General features: G+C 52.2%; 1 protein-coding gene across 3 annotated transcripts in view; it reads left to right on the top strand.

The window, feature by feature from the left end:
• Positions 1 to 18,380, top strand: part of STX3 (syntaxin 3) — a 30,048-nt gene that overhangs the window by 10,497 nt on the left and 1,171 nt on the right. Inside the window, exons 3-12 of one of the 3 annotated variants that reach the window (XM_067541542.1) lie at positions 4,651 to 4,731; positions 5,153 to 5,252; positions 5,459 to 5,533; positions 6,153 to 6,220; positions 7,165 to 7,273; positions 8,232 to 8,305; positions 8,634 to 8,768; positions 10,446 to 10,556; positions 12,322 to 12,436; positions 14,025 to 15,982. In XM_067541542.1, coding sequence (XP_067397643.1) covers positions 4,651 to 4,731; positions 5,153 to 5,252; positions 5,459 to 5,533; positions 6,153 to 6,220; positions 7,165 to 7,273; positions 8,232 to 8,305; positions 8,634 to 8,768; positions 10,446 to 10,556; positions 12,322 to 12,405 — 837 coding nt within the window. In that variant the 3' untranslated portion in view covers positions 12,406 to 12,436; positions 14,025 to 15,982. Of the gene's footprint in view, positions 1 to 4,650; positions 4,732 to 5,152; positions 5,253 to 5,458; positions 5,534 to 6,152; positions 6,221 to 7,164; positions 7,274 to 8,231; positions 8,306 to 8,633; positions 8,769 to 10,445; positions 10,557 to 10,680; positions 10,792 to 12,321; positions 12,437 to 14,024; positions 15,983 to 18,005; positions 18,115 to 18,380 lie in introns of those variants that run through there. The other 2 variants (XM_067541545.1, XM_067541543.1) reach the window with 2 other exon arrangements.

Raw genomic sequence — 18,380 nt, 5'->3', positions numbered from 1 at the left:
AGCTGACCTGGGAGAGATGCAGGGGATTGTCATGCTTCTAGTGTGACAGACTGTGAACTTATCAAGTCCTGTGCTTTGACTGTGGTGGAGGCTCAGGATGCTTTCTTCTCTGACCCCATCCCATCCCCCAGCCGGCAGTTGACATCCTGGTAAATCTGAGCCATCTCTTCTTGGATCCAGGATCAACAGCAGCAAGTGCCCTGCAGTGCAAGGAAATGCTCAGAATGGATGGTTCTGTGGAAGCACGGCCACCTCAGGAGACAAGCGTCCACGTCTGCTTGAATTCCAGCCAGTTCCCCTCCCTGAAGCTCTGGCAGAGCAGTAGCCTGTGACTTGTGAGATGGACCCATCTCTGTCGTGTGCAGCAAAAACAAGTGGGGACCTACTGTGGTCATTAATGGCATCTGTGCCTCTGTGGAAGAGGACAAGGAGCCATATTCCCTAAACAGGCAGTAAGGCTGTTGCTTAGTGAAACACCTTTCCTATCTTGGTCTTTAGGTTCTTTTACAGGGGTGTGGGGAGAAGTCACTATTGAGAAGATTTGCCAGAGTTACTATGGTAACATGGTGGGGCTGGGGGATCAGATCTGCTTTATTGGCCTAGAGATGCTCAGAGGCAAGCACTGATTTCCCTGACTGATCTCTTGACGATGGACAGAGGTGTGGTGTTCATAGAATCATAGGACTGGAAGGGACCTCTAGTGCAGTTTCCTGCACTCAAGACAGGACTAAGTATTATCCCTGGCAGGTGTTTGTCTAACCTGCTCTTCAAAATCTCCAATGACGGAGATTCCACAACCGCCCTAGGCAATTTATTCCAGTGATTAACCACCCTGACAGGAAGTTTTTCCTAATGTCCAACCTAAACTGCTCTTGCTAAAATTTAAGCCTGTTGCCTCTTGTCGTATCCTCAGAGGTTAGAGAACAATTTTTCTCCCTTCTTCTTGTTACAACCTTTTATGTACTTGAAAACTATTATCATGTCCTCTCTGTCTTCTCTTCTCCAGACTAAACAAACCCAGTTTTTCCAATCTTCCCTCATAGGTCATGTTTTCTAGACCTTTAATCAGTTTTGTTGCTCTTCTCTAGACTTTCTCCACTTTGGTTACATCTTTCCTGAAATGTGGCACCCAGAACTGGACACAATACTCCAGTTGAGGCCTAGTCAGCACAGAGTAGAGCAGAAGAATTACTTCTTGTGTCTTGCTTACAACACTCATGCTTACATCCCAGAATATTTGCTTTTTTTTGCAACTGTTACACTGACTCATAATTAGCTTGTGGTCCACTATGACCCCAGCTCCCTTTCCACAGTACTCCTTCCTAGGCAGTCATTTCCCGTTTTGTACACGTGTAACTGATTGTTCCTTCCTAAGTGGAATGCTTTGCATTTGTCCCTATTGAATTTCATCCTTTTTACTTCAGACGATTTCTCCAGTTTGTCCAGATCATTTTTTAATTTTAATCCTATCCTCCAAAGCACTTGCAACCCCCCACAGCTTGGTATCATCTGCAAATGTCATAAGTATACTCTCGATGCTATTCTCTAAATAATTAATGCAGATATTGAACAGAACCGGACCCAGAACTGATCCCTGCGAGACCCCACTCATTATGCCCTCCCAGCTTGATTGTGAACCACTGATAACTGCTCTCTGGGAACGGTTTTCCAACCAGTTACGCACCCACCTTATAGTAGCTCATTGCTGTAGGCTGCATTACACTAGTTTCATGTTAATCCCTTTGGAGCTGTCTGCTCCCTTGATGCCATTGACCATGATGGGGGTTTTTCCCTCACCCACAAACCGCAGCCAGCATCAGTGTGGTTGTGTTTTGGTGGCTCTGTTCCTTCCTCTGGGGGGAGATCTCGGATCACATTTCCACCAGGAGAAGGCTGCTAGGAAGGACTACTGAAGGTGATACTGAGGGCTCCCTCATGCGTGGTTTCAACTGCTACAAGGACTGCTACGTTTCTTAGGTAGCTGTGCTGGCATTGTGCTGATGACACTCTGCTCTGCAACTCAGCAGACTCAAATCATGTTGGCTGTAACTTCCCAGTGCCTCGCTGAGACGGGCATAGACGGCTGAAGCTTAATCCAGGCAAAATTGAAGTGATTCTGGTTGCTGGTGAAGGGAACCCTCTAGAGCAGGAGTGTCAAACATCCGGCATGGCCCACCAACCTTTTTGGTCTGGCCCCTGGCAGCGCTGCGACACCGCCTGAGAATACAACGCCGTGAGATGTCGCGGCGTCGCACGCTGCCACAAGATCTGTGTACTCTGGCGGCAGCGCATGGAGCACTGTGTGCATGAGACACAGCGCTCCAAAAGGCGGGAGAGGGACAATGTGGTCTCAGGGCATCGCACAGTACTAGAATTCTTAATCATTCATCGATTCTTTTAATCGTAAAATAGTAGTAGTTGTAGAAGTGAATTGACTGCAGTTTTTGTCTCTCATATCTAGCAAATAAAATAATATACTATATGAAAATGGTTGTGCCTGCTATTTCGATTTATGGTATGTATGGCCCACTTGAAGTACATTTAATTCAAATCTGGCCCACCATAGCAAATGAGTTTGACACCCTTGCTCTAGAGAACTTAGCAGAGAGAAGTCTCATTCTGCACGGTACGGTTCTGTGAGTGCGATTCATGCCCTATGGAGTCTCAGGTGGCAGCATGGCCTTTATCCTCTGCATTTGGCTGGGACTCTGCAAACTCCCTTCTCTGATGCTTTGGGAACCGATGTTGGGTCACTGCAATGGGCATCTCTTTGGAGACCATGTGTGAACTTCAGCTAGGGCAGAAGGCAGCTGCCCATTTAGTAAGCAATACAGACGGTACAGGGCGTATCCCCTGCCCTATGTAGATGGTGCTACCTTCTGACTTGCCTCCAGGTGCAATTCAAGGGGTTGACTTTGATCTCCAACCCTGCCGTATGCTGTGGATCCAGGCTGAAGGAGAGTTCCTCTGCTGATGCATTGTGTCAGCTGTTGAGATCAGAGGGGCTGTTTCTGTTGACAGTATCTAAATATGCATGTAAAGGTGACTTGAGACAAGTCCTGGGATGACGAGGGCTATCCCGTCATCCATTGCATTGCAACAAGTCTTGGTGGTGGGGTGAATTACCTCCTCCTGCATTGCCCCATATCAGTCAGTGGTGCATGTTGCATAGCTATTTACATTAGTGCACAGTGGGTGTAACATGCCAATGGATCGGAGTGGAAGAGCCGGATTCTGTTTTCACTGACACCAGAGTGCATTTGGAGTAACTGCACTGACTTCGTTGGCGTGGCCCTGGATGTTTCCTGGTGGAAATATGCTTAGATATAGCAAGGCTGTGTTTTGCACGGGGCTACGTAAGCAGCGGGACACCGGAGAACTAAGCCCTTTCTGTGGAACATCTTTGACACTGGAAACTTGCTTATCCAAGCCAGCCTGTTTGTTGGCCTTTAGAGAGTGGCATAAGGCCAGCGAGCTTGTAACCTGGGCTCACTCCTGAGATGGGCCGACAGGGCAGGTGGGGCTGAGGGTGCAGGTTGTTTAGTGGATGTTGTTGTGATGAGGTGAACTGCTGCTGCATTATTACCAGGGGCTGAGAGTGAACACCATCTTAACAGTAAAATAATCCTATTTCTGCTATGGTGGGGGTGTGTGGGGAGGGCCACTTCCCCCCCAGCAGGAATTTAAAGTAGGGGCTACACCCCTCCATTATGAACCCTGCCTTTTTATTAGCTACCCACAATATGCCTCCTAGCTCCCCCACTCTTTACCTTCCCACCCCAAATTCCTGATGCCTTTTCATCATGCCGCCCCTCCCCCCCACCCCTTTGGCAGCAGCATCAATAGTTTCCACAAAACCCCCAGATTCCTGGGTCTCCAAGTGTGGCTGGGGGATTTGGATCAGTCCCACCAGGGTAAATCGGGAGTGACGCCAAGGAAATCAGTGCAGTTACTCCAGAGTGCGCCCATGTGCCTGACGCCAAGTTTCCTTAGCCTGCATGAGACGAGTTGGTCTCTCCTCCATCCTGTTCCTAGAGGGCAAAGAACAAAACCCCTGGCACTCGCTGGCCCCCCAGCAGAGATCCCCTGACGTGACTCGGCCATGGAGGCTGAGCACACCACTTCCTTCAGGCAGGGGTCCCTTTAGATCTGGGCTGAGACACACTGGCAGTGAATGGCCTGGGGGAAGCTTGCAGGGCCCCGGCCCATGACGCAGCACCATCTGTTGTGGGGAGGAACCAAGGATGGCCATTTCCAGGGGGTCAGAAAGCCCCCGACTTGAGTGTCTGCAATGGCGCCAGTAGGAGGAAGAGAGGGAAGCATCTCCAGAAAGGATGATCCTTCATTTGAGATCCGTTTGGTGAATCCCAATCTTTTCCACTCCCGCTTGTCTCCCGACTCTGTTCAGGAGTGGCCCTCCTGCAGGAGTCTCAGCACCTGCACGCCTGGCTTCCCTGGGGTGCGGCACTGGTGTGGAGGTTGCTCGATATTTTGTTTGAGATGTCCTTTTGCCGCCAGGGGTGGGGTGGGGTGGTGTGGGTGGGTATATGCTGAGGGGTTCTGCCTCGGTGCCAGGTGTGGTCTGGTGTGGGCGTGCCAGCTCTGGGCAGATCCCCTAACCCTCTCGCTGGCCTTGCCCTCCCTTTACAGAAGCAGGACCAGGATGACGACACTGACGATGTGGAGATCGCCATCGATAACACAGGATTCATGGACGAGTTTTTCTCTGAGGTGAGGAGGAGGCATGGCCCTTTACGTTATCTGTGTTCCTTCTCTGTGATGCCCCCGCGATGAAGGAGCAAGACAGGCTGGCAAATCTCCTTTGCCTGGGGAGATCTTGGGGCTAGGGAATCCCCTCTCCTTTGGTGGTCGACTGTGGTTCAGCAGACAGGGAACCGATCTGGGTGCAACTCCCAGATCGGCCACGGGCCGGCTTGGTGACTGGGACAAATCCTTTTTCCCTTTTCTGTGCCTCAGTTACCCCCTCCCCCCCCCGTCCCCCTCCCCACACCCTTTGTCAGTCTTGCCTATTTAGACTGTGAGCCATTTGGGGGCAGGGACCGTCTCTGCGCGGCCCCTAGCACCAGGCAGCCCTGATAGCAGTTAGGTGTTACTGTAACATCCCTCATAGCACTCTCCTCTTGCATTTTAGATTGAAGAAACCCGACAAAATATTGAGAAAATTGCAGAGAATGTGGAGGGGGCGAAAAAGCTGTACAGTATCATCCTGTCGGCCCCCATCCCTGAGCAAAGTAAGCCTGAGCTTCCTCCTGGGCCTGAAAGAGAGATCTAGAGTGCGCAGGATACCCTTCTGGGATGGGTCAGTTCAGCTGGGGAGTGGAGGGCGGATCTCTGCCTGGGGGGAGGGAGGTGGTGCCCTAGTAGTTGCTCTCCTGGTGGACTTATTCTAGGGTCCCCAACTAGTGCCGATCGGGTTTTGTTCCTTGTGCTTTTGCAGAGACAAAAGATGACCTGGAGCAGCTCACAGCAGAAATCAAGAAAATGGCCAACAGTGTGCGAAACAAGCTAAAGAGTAAGAGGCTGATTTTTTTTTTTTTTCTTTTTTCCCCTTTCCCCTCCAGTCTGGCTGTTTCAGAGCCTTTTCTTACTGTGGAGATGTCCCTAGGGCCGACCAATCCCTATCAAGACCCATCCATTGCCATCCTCCTCCTCCTCAGTACAGACCTTTCCTCCCTGCACCCCTCTGGGACTGCTTCTTGGAAATGGCCCTTCCTTGCCAGGAGCTTTTCTCCTGCTGGCAGGGGGATGGGCTGTGGGGATGGATCCTGTGACCTTTGGATCTTCATGTACAGGTCTCTCTACTGCTTGGGCTAAAAGACCTCCTCCCCTCCCCAACCTTTAGCCCAGCCTGTAGCAGGCTCATCCACCTCTGTGGCCCAGACACCACTAACCGGGACAGAGTGCCATGCAGACTGAGTGTGGACTGCCTGGTTCCTGGATAGGGAGCGGGTGCAGACGGCTGAGCCCACTGACTTGGCTATGGAAGGGTGGGGGCAGTAAGAGATTGAGCCTGTCTTAAGGGATGAGGAGAGCTTGAAGCTCATTGGATAGGGGGAGCTGAGACGTGAGCCTGTGCAGCTGGTCCAATGCCCCCTCCCCCTTATTTCACCCCACTTTGCCCATATCCCCAGGCATGGAGCGGAACATCGAGCAGGATGAGATCCGGTCGTCGGCGGATCTGCGGATACGGAAATCCCAGGTGAGCAGGACAACTCCCTCGGTCCCTCATAGCCACACTGCAATCCCCTAGCCATCAAAGGGTCCCAGGGGGAGCGGGGTGCACCCATATAAAGCCCTGGTGGGGAGGGGATAAAGGTAGCATCAGAGATGGTGGATTGTTCTGCAGCCCTGTGGGGGGAGATGATGCATTGCAGGGAACAAAATGTGCAGCATATGGGTCCTTCGCTTCATGTGAGGATCTCTGAGTAGAGGTCGCCCCAGTTTAGCAGATAAAGGCAGAACTAGCTCCAATGGCTGGAAGTTGATTTTGCACAAATTCTGACTGGATTTAAGGTGCAATTTCTGTAGGAGGAGGGTAATTAACTGTCAGAACAACTTTTACCTAGGACTGAGGTGGCCTCTTCATTACTTGAAGTGTCCCTTCCAGCCATTTCTATGTGTCTGTTATACAAAGTCAGGATCAGATGTTGTCCCAAACAATCTGGTCTAGCTCACCTGTAAATTCTGGGCTTCATGGAGGATTCGCTGGCTGAAATTCTCTGGCCTGTTACGCAGGTTGGACTAGACTATGCCTTTAGGCCATAAGCGCTATAAAAGCACTATACGCAGCATTATTATCCCTGTCATACAGATGGGTAAACCGAGGCACAGGCAGGTGACACCACTTCCCCAACGCTGCAGTGGGCATCCCTGTCAGAACCAGCCAGGCTGCGTTTGGGGACGGGGGAAGGTGCCAGAGAGAGATGGGCTATGCCACTCTGGACCAGGGTGAGAGATGGTCTGGGGACAGAGTGTAATGGGTGAGAAGAAGAGGGGGTGTGGAGAGCAGCTGGGCCGTGCTGTGGTTAGAGAGCCATCTGCCCACCTGCTTGAGGCACTATCCCAGCTGGGCAGGCAGTGCCTGCATTACTACAACACAGATCATACACTGAGCCGCTCGCCTCCCCCTTTCTCTCCCCACAGCATTCTGTCCTCTCCCGAAAGTTCGTCGATGTGATGACCAAGTACAACGAGGCACAGGTCGACTTCCGGGAACGTAGCAAAGGGCGGATCCAGCGGCAGCTTGAGATCAGTATGTACCCTCCCCGCTCGGTGGACGTGACCCATGGGCAGCGTGTGGCCAGGGCCTGACCTCTTTCCCAGCCCAGTCACTGCAGGAACTGGTGGGTTTCCACCCAACAAGGGGTAGTTGGATTCATTGCCCACAGGATTGGAAACGACCATTCCAGTTTGTGTGCCTGAGTTACTGCAGGGATAATTCGGGCCCTACCAAATTCATAGCTGTGAAAAACTCAGTCCGGACCTCAAAATCTGGTCTCCCCCATTAAATCTGGTCTTTTGTGTACATTTCCCTATATTAATACAGCGTTTCTCAAACTGGGAGGTCCTGACCCAAATGGAGGTCACAAGGCTATTTGGGGGGGGGGTCACAGGATTGCCACCCTTACTTCTGCACTGCTGCCTTCAGAGCTGGGCGGCCGGAGAGCAGCGGCTGCTGGCCAGGCACCCAGTTCTGAAGGCAGTGCTGCTGTCAGCAGCAGCACTGAAGTAAGGGTGGCAAGGTATGGGGATGGGGGCGTCGTCACTTTTTGGGGGCAGGGTTGGCATGGGCTTTTTACATCTTTTGCCGTTTTTAAAATGCGCATTAATGTTCTGTTACAGCACTGAAATTTAAGGTTTTTAAAATGCTATGGCCGTGAAATGTATGAAAATGGACCATGAATTTGGTAGGGTCCTACCCATAATCTTCCCCATGATCCCCTCGCACCCAGGGTGTCTCAGTGCCCCCTGCTGAGGGAAGCCATGGGATTCCTTCCTATTCCCAAGCTGGGTCTCTGCTGAATGTGGGGGGGTGTTCAGAATCTGGGCATGGAAGGCATTTCTCAGGTTGGGAGGCCAGATGGATTCACACATACACCTGTCACTGAGAGCAGCTGATATGAATCTTTTTGCCCCCATAATCCCATGCTGGTTACCCTGCTGATGCCCAGGGATTTGGTCTGATCTCTTCTCTTTCTCCTGTGATAAAGCTGGGAAGAATACAACGGATGAGGAGCTGGAGGAGATGCTGGAGAGCGGAAACCCATCAATATTCACATCTGGGGTGAGGATGCAGTGGGGGCTGGAGGGAGATGGTGGGGGGGAGAATGGGGTGCATGGAGAGGAGGGACCTTGAAGCATATGGTGATGGTACCTAGCTCTTACGTAGTGCCTTTCATCAGTAGATCTCAAAGCACATATAGGATGGGAAGTCTAAGGGGAGACCCTGAGTTTGGGGGTGAGCAGTGGGAATTTGGGGGCTGGGCAGTGCGTGTGGGTGATGGGAAGCAGGGAGACTGAGCAGTTGGAATGGCAGGGTGTTGACTCATGGCGCCTTAGCAGTGTCTGGGTTTGTGCAAAGTGGTAACCGAGGCTGCCTGGCTCTGTCCCAGATCATGGATTCGCAGATCTCGAAGCAGGCGCTGAGTGAGATCGAGGGGCGGCACAAGGACATAGTGCGGCTTGAGAGCAGCATCAAGGAGCTCCATGACATGTTCGTGGACATCGCCATGCTGGTGGAAAACCAGGTAACGGGGCAGACCAACCAATGAGGGGTCAGCTACACAACTGAGCAACCGAGTGGGGCACTTTGAAAGGATAAGGACTGAGCAACGGGGACAGGAAGGGGTAACCTAGCAATCAGGGTCAGGGAATAGGGTAACCATGTAACCTGGGTCAGGGAATAGGGTAACTGAGCAACCATAGGGTGAGGACTCTAGAGGGATAAGGATAGGATAACCAAGCAACCAGGGAACATGGTAACTGAGCAATTGGGATGAAGAGTGACAGCTGTGTAACAGTAGGGGAAGTAGGGTAAGCCTTGTTCACTGAGCAACCGTGGGAGGAGACTGCATAATGACCATGTGACCCAGCAAGTGAGTGTAGGAAAGACAAGGGATTGTACAGGATGGGGCAGGGTGAAAGCCACGTAACCAAGAAATGCAAGAATGGGTGAAACTGGGAGTGAGCATCCAGACTGGGAATTGGAATGGGTGACCAAGCAATGGAGAGCCAGTGCCTCCTAGCAACCAGGGATTTTATTATGGTGGTGCCTCGGATGTGGGAGCCGGGTGGGAGTGAGTTTGGGATCTTGGTGTTGTGGGTGATGTCATGGAGGACCAGAGGCATGGCCTCCTGTCCCAGTGTGTGGTGCCTGGCTTTCCTCCCATCCCACAGAGCTCCTGAAACCAGGGCCCACTCCCTGCTCTGTATGTCCCTGGGTGGGCCCCACTTTTTCCCCTCTCCTGATGCTCTTCAATAGCCCTGCATTGTGGGAGGCAGCCACCGCTCATACGGCAATTTAGGCATTAGTGCCCATCTCTGAGGGCCCCCTTTCTGTTTTCTACCCACAATGCAATGCCGAGGAGGCAGCGTGTGAGTCGGGGAACGGTGAGTATGCCCCTTTCCTGTCCTTGGACCCAGGGAGAGGTGGTGGATTGACCCTGGAGTGCTACAACCCGACAGTGACCCCTCTACGCCCAGGAGAAAAGCCGGGGGAGGGGGTGGTTGGAATGAATGCCTTGCTCATCTGAGCAGAGGGGGAGACCTCCAAGGGCAGAACTGGGATCTTGTGGTGGGAGGAGCATGTGAGTAGTGGGAGGTGATGCTGGGGTCTCAAGGAGCACCTGTGTTGTGTCTTCACTGCACAGTTAACCCAGGTGATTGGCACCCGGGTCTGAGCCCCCACGGTTAGCTGTGCCCTGCATGAGCATCTTCACTGCAAAGCCTTCCCTGTATTAGTGTGTCCCTACTGTGTCCGTACTCAGCTGTGTGCGCCTGGAGATGTATACCCTGGGCCTTTATGCTGGGATGCTCTAGGATTCTTTCCCAGTCAGTTATGGGAGATCTTGTCTGTCTTTCATGGAGCATTGTGGGAAAGGCATTGGAGGACAATCCACACGAGTGACCTTTTTCCCCCCTGAATCCTCACTGCCAAGTGGGTGTGTTCCAGCCCAAATTAAACCAGAACTGGGCTCTAACTCATCTCCCCTAGCCGACTCAGCTAGCCCAGGCTTAACAACCTCTGAACCCCCATCCGAAAGTTGTGTGTGTGGCTGGTAGGAGAGGTTGGACTAAACCTGGGTGAGATCCTGAGCTAACTCTGCAGTGTAGACATACATCTGGGTGCTTCTGAGCCACTTTAGGTCAGTGGGTGTTTTAGATGTCTGAGTTTCCTGATGTCTCTCTTCCTGTTCCCCCAACAGGGCGGGGTCATAGATAACATAGAGCTGAATATGATGCATACGGTAGACCATGTAGAGAAAGCGCGCGAAGAGACCAAAAAGGCTCTGATATACAAGAACAAGGCGCGCAAGGTGAGTCCCCTTGCCCTGATGCATGCCTGGGCCTCCTCGGCGGTGCTCTCTTGCTCTCTTCTGCCTCCCTTCCACTTCCTGCTGCTCTCTGCCGCTCCCGCCATCTCTTCTCTTCCTCTGCAAGGGAGCCATGATCGACCGCATAGAGACCAACATGGACCAGTCAGTGGGCTTTGTGGAACGGGCCGTGGCTGACACCAAAAAGGCCGTGAAATACCAGAGTGAGGCCAGAAGGGTGAGAACAACCAATCACAGGCCCTGTCCAATCTCCACCTCCTGCCAGTCAACAACCCCTGTCTCACCCTTCTCAGACCCATCCAATCATGACCCATCCCACCGACTGAAGCCCTACTCACCACCTCCACGCCACCAATCACCGCTCCCTGTCCAGTGCCCAGCCCTGCCAATCAAAGGCTCCTGTCTCACTCGTCTGTCACCCTCCCACCATCCAAAGGCCCACCCCAGCCAGTCTCCCCTCCCACTAATCACAGCCCCCCTCATCCAACCCCCATCCACCAATCAAAGTTCCCTGTGTCACCCTTCTAAGACCCGTCCGATCATGTCCCATCCCACCAACCAAAGCCCCACCCGCATCCAGCCCCCACCTGCCGGTCAAAGCCCTTTTCCCATTGCACCCCCTCAGATTCGTCCCCCCACAAATCTTCTCAGTCGCCTCCAGTCATCCTCCTCCATCCCACCCTTCTCTGACCTCGCTCATCTCCTTCCCTCCCTGTTGGGGAAGGACCAACGGCCCTCCACGGTTTAATGACTCTACCTTTTGAGCACCTGGGCCAATGGGACTAGCTGGCAAAGGTTCAGAGCAAATCGGGGGGCCCGAGTGACCCCTTGGTGTCTCTGTAACACTTCCCCCTCCTCTGCTCCTCTTGCCCCAGCTTCCTCTGCTCTTCTTTCACAGCCTTCCACTACTCCCCCACTTCTCTAATAGCCCGGACGCTGAGTCCCTCCACGCACGATGTGCCATGCTGCATCCCTCTGTGAGGTAACTGCCTGGGCTGTCTCCCTGCTTCACTTCGCTGCCTCCAGGCTCCTCCCTGGCTCTTCCTTCTTCTCTGTGCGTCTTGATACATGTGGTTATGAGCCTGTGCTCCTGCACCGCTCCCTAAAGCGCCTCCTGGTGTGGAGGCTGGGAACTCCCAAACAGCCCACACCTCTACACCATTCCCTACAGCACCTCCCCACTGGCTGGAGTCAATGCTGGAACTCACTTGAGCTCCCCCCCACACACAACGCTCCTGCCCTGCTCCCTACAGCACCCCCTGCTGGTAGGGGCTGGGACTAGAGTAGCCAGGAGCTCCCCTCACAGCCAGGATCCCCACCCCATCCCCTACAGCGCCCCCTGCTGGGAGAGGCTGGCAGTACCTCTCTGCTCACCATTCCCAATAGTGCCCCCTTACTGAGGGAGGCTAGGATTGGAGTAGCTATGCGCTCCTGGTGCCCTTATGCCATTCCCTGCAGCAGCCCTTGCTGGAGAAGGTTGGGACTAGACTAAATTTAAGAAGGGGACAAAAATCAAGAAGCCTATAAATACAGATTGTCTTTTTTTTTTTTTTTTTTTTTTTTTTTTTTGAGGTGGTCAAAAAATTGCTATGTTGCTTTAAAGGGGTGGCTGAGATCAGCACTCTGCAGCTCTGAAATAGCTGTCTCTTAAAGGAACACATGCTGGGGGGAGTTGCTGTTTCTCATTTGTTGCAATGCTGTTTATGGTTTGTCCTCCTTTTTGTTTTTCTTTTGTCCCCTCCTCCAGAAAATGATAATTATCTTTGTGGTAGTGGTTGTCTTGCTCGCAATACTAGCTCTGATTATTGGACTTTCCGTAGGGCTCAAGTAAAGCTGGGCCCCAGGGTTGCTGGCTCTGAACCGTAAGTAGTGTGAGAAACGTGGGGGGGTTCCCTGGGCTCTGGCTCAGAGGGGTGGCAGTCAAGCAAAGGAGTGACTTGAACTTCTTGTTGCCTGCCTGCCCGGGCGAGTTCAGAACCTCTCTGAGCTGGGTGCGAATTGGTGGGTGTCTTGGATATAGGGTGGAGTTTTGCTCCTTATCTCTGGGGCCTTCGGAGACCAACCCTGCCTTGGGCCAGAAATAAAATGGATCATCACCAATGTCAGCTGGATCTATCCTGGGAGTTATGTCCATAACCTTATCTGTGCATTAGTTTCTGTGCTGTGGGTTCTTGCTGCTGGTTTTGGTCCTAGATTCTAGGCACTGTGCTCTGTGTTCTAGACTTTGGGCTATGTGCTACGGGTTCTGACAGTGGGTTCTAGACCTTGGGTTCTGTGCTGTAAGCTCTTTGTTATGGATTTGGATTCTGGACTATGGGTTCTGGGCTTTGGGTCCTAGACTGTGCTGTGCTTTGGGTTCTTGATCATGGTTTCTGTGCTCTGGGTTCTTGGTTCTGGCTTTGGGTTCTGTGCTTTATGTTCTTGGCGCTGGTTTCTGAGCTTCATAGTCAATCTCTTACTGTTTCAGCTCTTGCCTGTGGGCACAGGGGATGTGGCGGAGGTGTTTGCAAGGAGGGGATGGGGTAAGGAGCATGACTTGGGAAGCAGGGGGCATGATTCCAGAAGGTTCTAGAGTGGGGTGGATAGCTCTGTGGAAGCGGCCTCAGCGAAGGGAGTTCGCTGTGCTGTTCCCCCAGGGCTCATGCACATCTCCATGGATCTCAGCAGACTCAGAGGGCAGGGCAGGCTGCTGTGCACAAGGGGATCTGAGGGGTGAATTCTGGTCTGCTTTCCATTCCCTGCCTGGGGGAAGGGGAGGCAGGAGGGAAAAGGGAGGCGGGACTCTTCCAAGCTCTGCCCCTGCGAGTCACCAAAACCAGCCCCGCTCACAGTAGATTGTGCAGATAATCAAAATAGGGGGGTGGTGGTGTTTTTTGGCCCCCTCTGGGGTGTGATCTTGAATGTGCCCCTGGGCTTGATTGAGCTGTTTGGGCTGACTTGGGGTGGGGCGAAGAAAAATGGCATCTCCCAAACACCACACCCGTGGCACCAAAATCTGGGAACTGTGCTTGATCTGTGACCCTCCCTTCTCCTGTCAGCCGTGACCCAGCTAAGCTGTCATTTAAATGACCCTCCCTAGAAGAGCAGTTCACACTTCTCTGAGCTGTTGGTCCAGGCCCCCTCTGCTCGCTTACGCTTGGGTCATGATTTTGAGGTTTCTTTCACAAGCAGAACAGCTGGAGACTCACTTTTTATTTTAAATGAAAGCTGAGACTTTGGAGAGCAAGGTAGTGGCTTTGGAGATGTCATCCTGCAGCATACGGGTGCGTATGCTGGCTGTTTCCGAGCCCTGCAACGGGGTTATTGGCCCATCTGCAGTGGTAGTTTCCCCATCTCTAGCTGCCTGGGCCCAGGATCTGTTAGTGTTTAGATGTCCGTGATTATGTTTAATGTTACCCTAATGGTCTGCCCTGTGAATTAATTTCTCCCTTGTTCCTTGAATTTCTCCAGACACTCCTGATCTTCTTCCTGGGTTGGTGGTGAGCTTTTCCCTCAGGATCCTCCTCGTGTCCCACACGTCGACCTCCTCCTCCTGCTCCCTGCCTTTCCTGGACCTGCTAACCACAGCCTGGCTTCTGGGCTCTGCTGTAAATCGTTTCCCTTTAGTGCAGAGCTTTTCCCACCAGCACTTCCTGGTAGAGCTGTCTGCCCATTCATCAGCCAGCTGATGCACCCTTCCTGGAGGATCTGAGCTTGCTTCACCATATCCAGGAGGTAATTGTGTCTCCTGCACCGCCAATGCACTTGAGAGAAGCCACCATCAAGCCTGCCTCCCCTCCCTTCCTCTCACCAACCCCAGCTCCTCCTCCTGATATCACTTCCTGTTTTAGTCGGATCTTGTTTCCTAGCAGGACTTCCACCAATGGTAGCAGAGCCTTAAAGGAACATCCAGGACTGTATTTCCTACCTCACTGGCCCATCTCGTTCTCATCTTTCTTAAGGGGAAGTTTTTTAATTGTTTGTTTGTTTAAAATCTTTATTGAGGGAGGCCAGGGAATTTAAGAACGACCCCTCTGAATTGCTCCAGCCAGGACAGTGAGAGATCAGGACTTGGTAACTCACCTGGGTTGGCCATGTGGCATGTGGACACTGAGAGAGGCTGGACTCTGCAGTGCTCCCGCCCAGACTTGCCAACCACCAGGAGAGTGAGCAGCTGGGCCTGGATCTCGAGTCTCCTGTGTAGCAATGCACTAGCCTTACCATTGCACTAACCCCATGGCACCGGACTCCGCAGCGCTCCCAAGCCTTGTGGACATCAGGATTCACAAGGGACGTGGGTCAAACCAGCAGGTGCAGACTTGGCAGCATCCTCAGCCTTGCCAACCCCAGAATTAGGGACAGGATGTGAAACCAAAGCAGAGCAGAACATGCGGGCACTGAACTCTGCGCGCGTGGGGGGAGAGGGCAGGAGACACGGGTGAACAGGGCTGGGAGCAAAACATGGGTCTGCAGCAGAGCGCCGGCACGCCAAGCTCTGCAGAGCAAGAGCCCAGTGGACCATGGGCCATTTCGCTTGTTGAATCTTGATCTGTTCCTGGGCGGGCGGGTGCCTGTGTGCGGAAGGAGGGGCCTGTCTCTTGTGATCCCTGTTTGCTAAGGACTGGGAGGCATCGAAACCTTTATTGCTGTGAAGTGTGAACCTTTGTGATTGGAGTTTCCACCTACTTGTTTTTGTTGCTTAGAACAAACAAGTTGCCTCCTGGCACCCAGCCCAAAGCCCAGGGCTCTGATACTCTGTGAGCTTGGTTTGCAGGGCAGAGGGCTCTTGGAAAACTTCATGTTGGGTGATCTATTCTGTTAAATAGTGATCGGTGTCTCCTCGGCTGTGAATCTTAGGACTGACCTTGTCTGATTCTTGCTGGGGGTTCTCCTTTGGTTGTGGGAGCAGTAGGTATAACTGCCCAGCTATGTTGGTGATATAATTTGTGTGTGCACGCATGTGTCCATATGTATATTTAATATTCTATTTACTCAGGGCTTGTTGAGGTTTTCATAGATGTGTTGTTTTTTTTTTTTTAACTGTTCTTATCAGCCAGTCCCTGAATGTCTGCATCTGTCACAGAAATCAGGGTGGCCTGTTTTTATAGGTGTGCTATGGGTTTGGGTGTGATCCACCCCAGTTGGGCATAACCAACAGTTGTAACTGACAGCCGTTTGGGAGCCTTGGTAGGAAAGGGGTCTTGGGGACTGGGGTCTTCCCATTGGATAGATCTCCAGATCGCAGAAATGCCCTCACATTAATTGGGCTCCCTGCTTGGAAACCTCGGAAGCTAAGGAGTGGATCGGTGTCAATTCCTTTAGTGGTGATTTTTCCTGGGACAGAGCAGTGGGGGAAGCCTACTCACATTGTGCCTGCTCAATAAACAGAGGGCCGGAGGGCTGTACTAAATCCACTTGGCAAATGTCCACTCCCCCTGTTGGAAAAGGATAAGGGGTGACAGCCCTTGTTAGTTAGCATCTGGCTGGTCCAGATGCACGTCTCCACCCCCACCTCCTTCCTGGTGCACTGGGACATCACATCTCTCTCACCCACTCAGCACTCACCTGCTTAATGCCCCATGACTCACTCTCCTGATGCAAGATTGCACTTGGCCGGTACCCCTTGGTGCACAGACGGAGCTGGGAGGAAGTTCCCATTTGTCTTCCTCTTCTCTAGGTCTTGATGTCTGTGATTTCTAGGTGGTGGGCATGGACATGCTGTATGGGCAAGGATGCCTTTGCAGAAGTTCTGAGATGCCCCTGAAACTCCCCAGAGCTCTGTAGACTGGGGAAATGTCATTACCTCACCAAGTGAAGGTATTGGCTTGTGTGGGGTTTTTTTTTTTTTTAAACAACTTATTGATTTATTTTTAATTTAAAAAAAAAGTAAATAAATGAATTTATATTTGATCATGAAAAGCTCTTGTGGTGTTCCTGTGTGAGCCAACGTTGCCTGAATGCAATATCCAACTGCGGCCACCCAAGCTATTCTTGGTTGGTTTGAGGTGGGTGTGCTGCCTCCATGGCCTGCGTCCCTCATGGTGGAGAAGAGATAGGACTTGGTTGGAATGAATGTCAGTAATTCATAACTAGCTCTTATCTTCAGATCACAAAGGGAGGTCAGTATTGCTATCCCAGTTTTACAGATGGGGGAAATTGAGGCATGGACAGGGAAAGTGACTTGCCCTAGGTCACCCAGTGGCTGAGTCTGGAATAGCACCTAGGGCTCCTGAATCCCAGTCCAGTGCTCTAGCCACTAGGCACCCTGCCTCCCAGTGTAAAGGAGACTTTTAGTGGGGCTGCCAGACACAGACTAATACTGTGGTTCGCTCTGGCTCACCAGCTCCTAGCCTGAGTAACACATCCTGTGCTGCCCCATGTGCCGCACAAGGTCCAAGTCCTGGCTGAAAGAGACTGCTCCATGCAAACATTGGGACATGCTGGTTCAGAATCCTCTTGGCTGGGATCTGTTGCTTTGCTCCGCCTTAGCCCTGCCCCAATTATCCAGACCACGGCAAGAGTCAAGGCTGAATAAAGCAACAGATGGGGGAAAGGCAATGGGTACGATGAGCTGCCCGATAGAGGCTGAATGATAGCACTGTGTGGAATTAAACAGCCCCATGACCGCAGCACTGCCTTGGGGCTGAGACTGGGACTTTGAGCCTCCAGTGCTGGGCTGAGAACTACTTTCACTTGACTCACTGACATTTAAAGAGACAGCTCCTCTTTCAGAATAGCAGCAGTGACCAGGTTTGGCAGCAGGGGAAGGAGCTTTGTTTATTATCTCCATGCCAGCTGGCTCCATTGATGAACCTTGGGGAGGTGAAAGGGTTAGAGGACCCCACCCACCCAGAGCGGCTTGTTGTTCCAAGTCTCCAGAAGGGCCTCTACTCTCCACTACACCCACCTGGACCGGAAAACTTGGCTGGGGTTTCTCCTCTGCTGCTGTGCAGTCCTGGTAAGATGAGGTAACAGATATTGGGAGCACGTGTTGTCTTTTCCTTGGGGGGGCATAACGTTCTGCATGTCTGTATGTACAGGGCGGGCTAGTTCCTAGCCAGCTATTTGTGTGGCCTCCATAATCATGGCATCTGAGCACATGGCTGGGTCTTGCTTTCTCTGCATGGCACGTAAGTGGAGGGGAAGGGAAACAAGCTCATCGAGCCATCCTATCCATGAGGGTCTCCAGCACCAATGATGAAACATTTCCTGTCCTCTGTGAAAGAAAAGCCCCACTTCCTCCCTCCACCTCTCCTTCCTACCACCTCCTTCCCTCCCACCCTTGAATCCCTTTCCTCTTTTCCAGCCCAAAGCTATAGACCCCCTTCCCCTGCTCTTGTGACACAGAGGATGGGTGACCTTCCCCTCTTCTCTGCCCCAACTTCCATTTATAGTTGGCTGTAAGCTCACTGCATGTACTGTGTGATGTTTAATTTCTTTCTCGCCGAGCAGAAGAAGATTATGATCATGATCTGCTGTATCATCCTTGCCATCATCCTGGCTTCCACCATTGGAGGCATCTTCGCCTGAGCACCCATCTCCTGCCCCCTGCCCACCACAGGTGAGCCAGGCTTAGCGGTGCAATGGGGCAGTAGAGTGGGAGCTGGTGTTTGGTTCAGTTATATGTTTCTGGGTTTCATTCCCTATGCTGTGATTTGCTTTGATGATTTGCCTTATTCTGGATGGGGGAAAGAGTGGTTTAGATCAGCACTAGTCTGCTTAGATGTCTCACGGCTGTATTCAGCGGTGCCGCATCTAATGCTTGGGGCATCTCTGATATGCCACAACTGATCAGAGGCACAGCAGGGTGCTGGATCAGATCACAGA

This window comes from Emydura macquarii, unplaced genomic scaffold, assembly GCF_026122565.2.
Source record: "Emydura macquarii macquarii isolate MOO-44397 ecotype Brisbane River unplaced genomic scaffold, CSIRO-AGI_Emac_v2 contig_670, whole genome shotgun sequence".
Lineage (NCBI taxonomy): Eukaryota > Metazoa > Chordata > Testudines > Chelidae > Emydura > Emydura macquarii.
The sequence above is the reverse complement of the archived record's forward strand: the minus strand, read 5'-3'. Positions and strand labels throughout refer to the sequence as shown.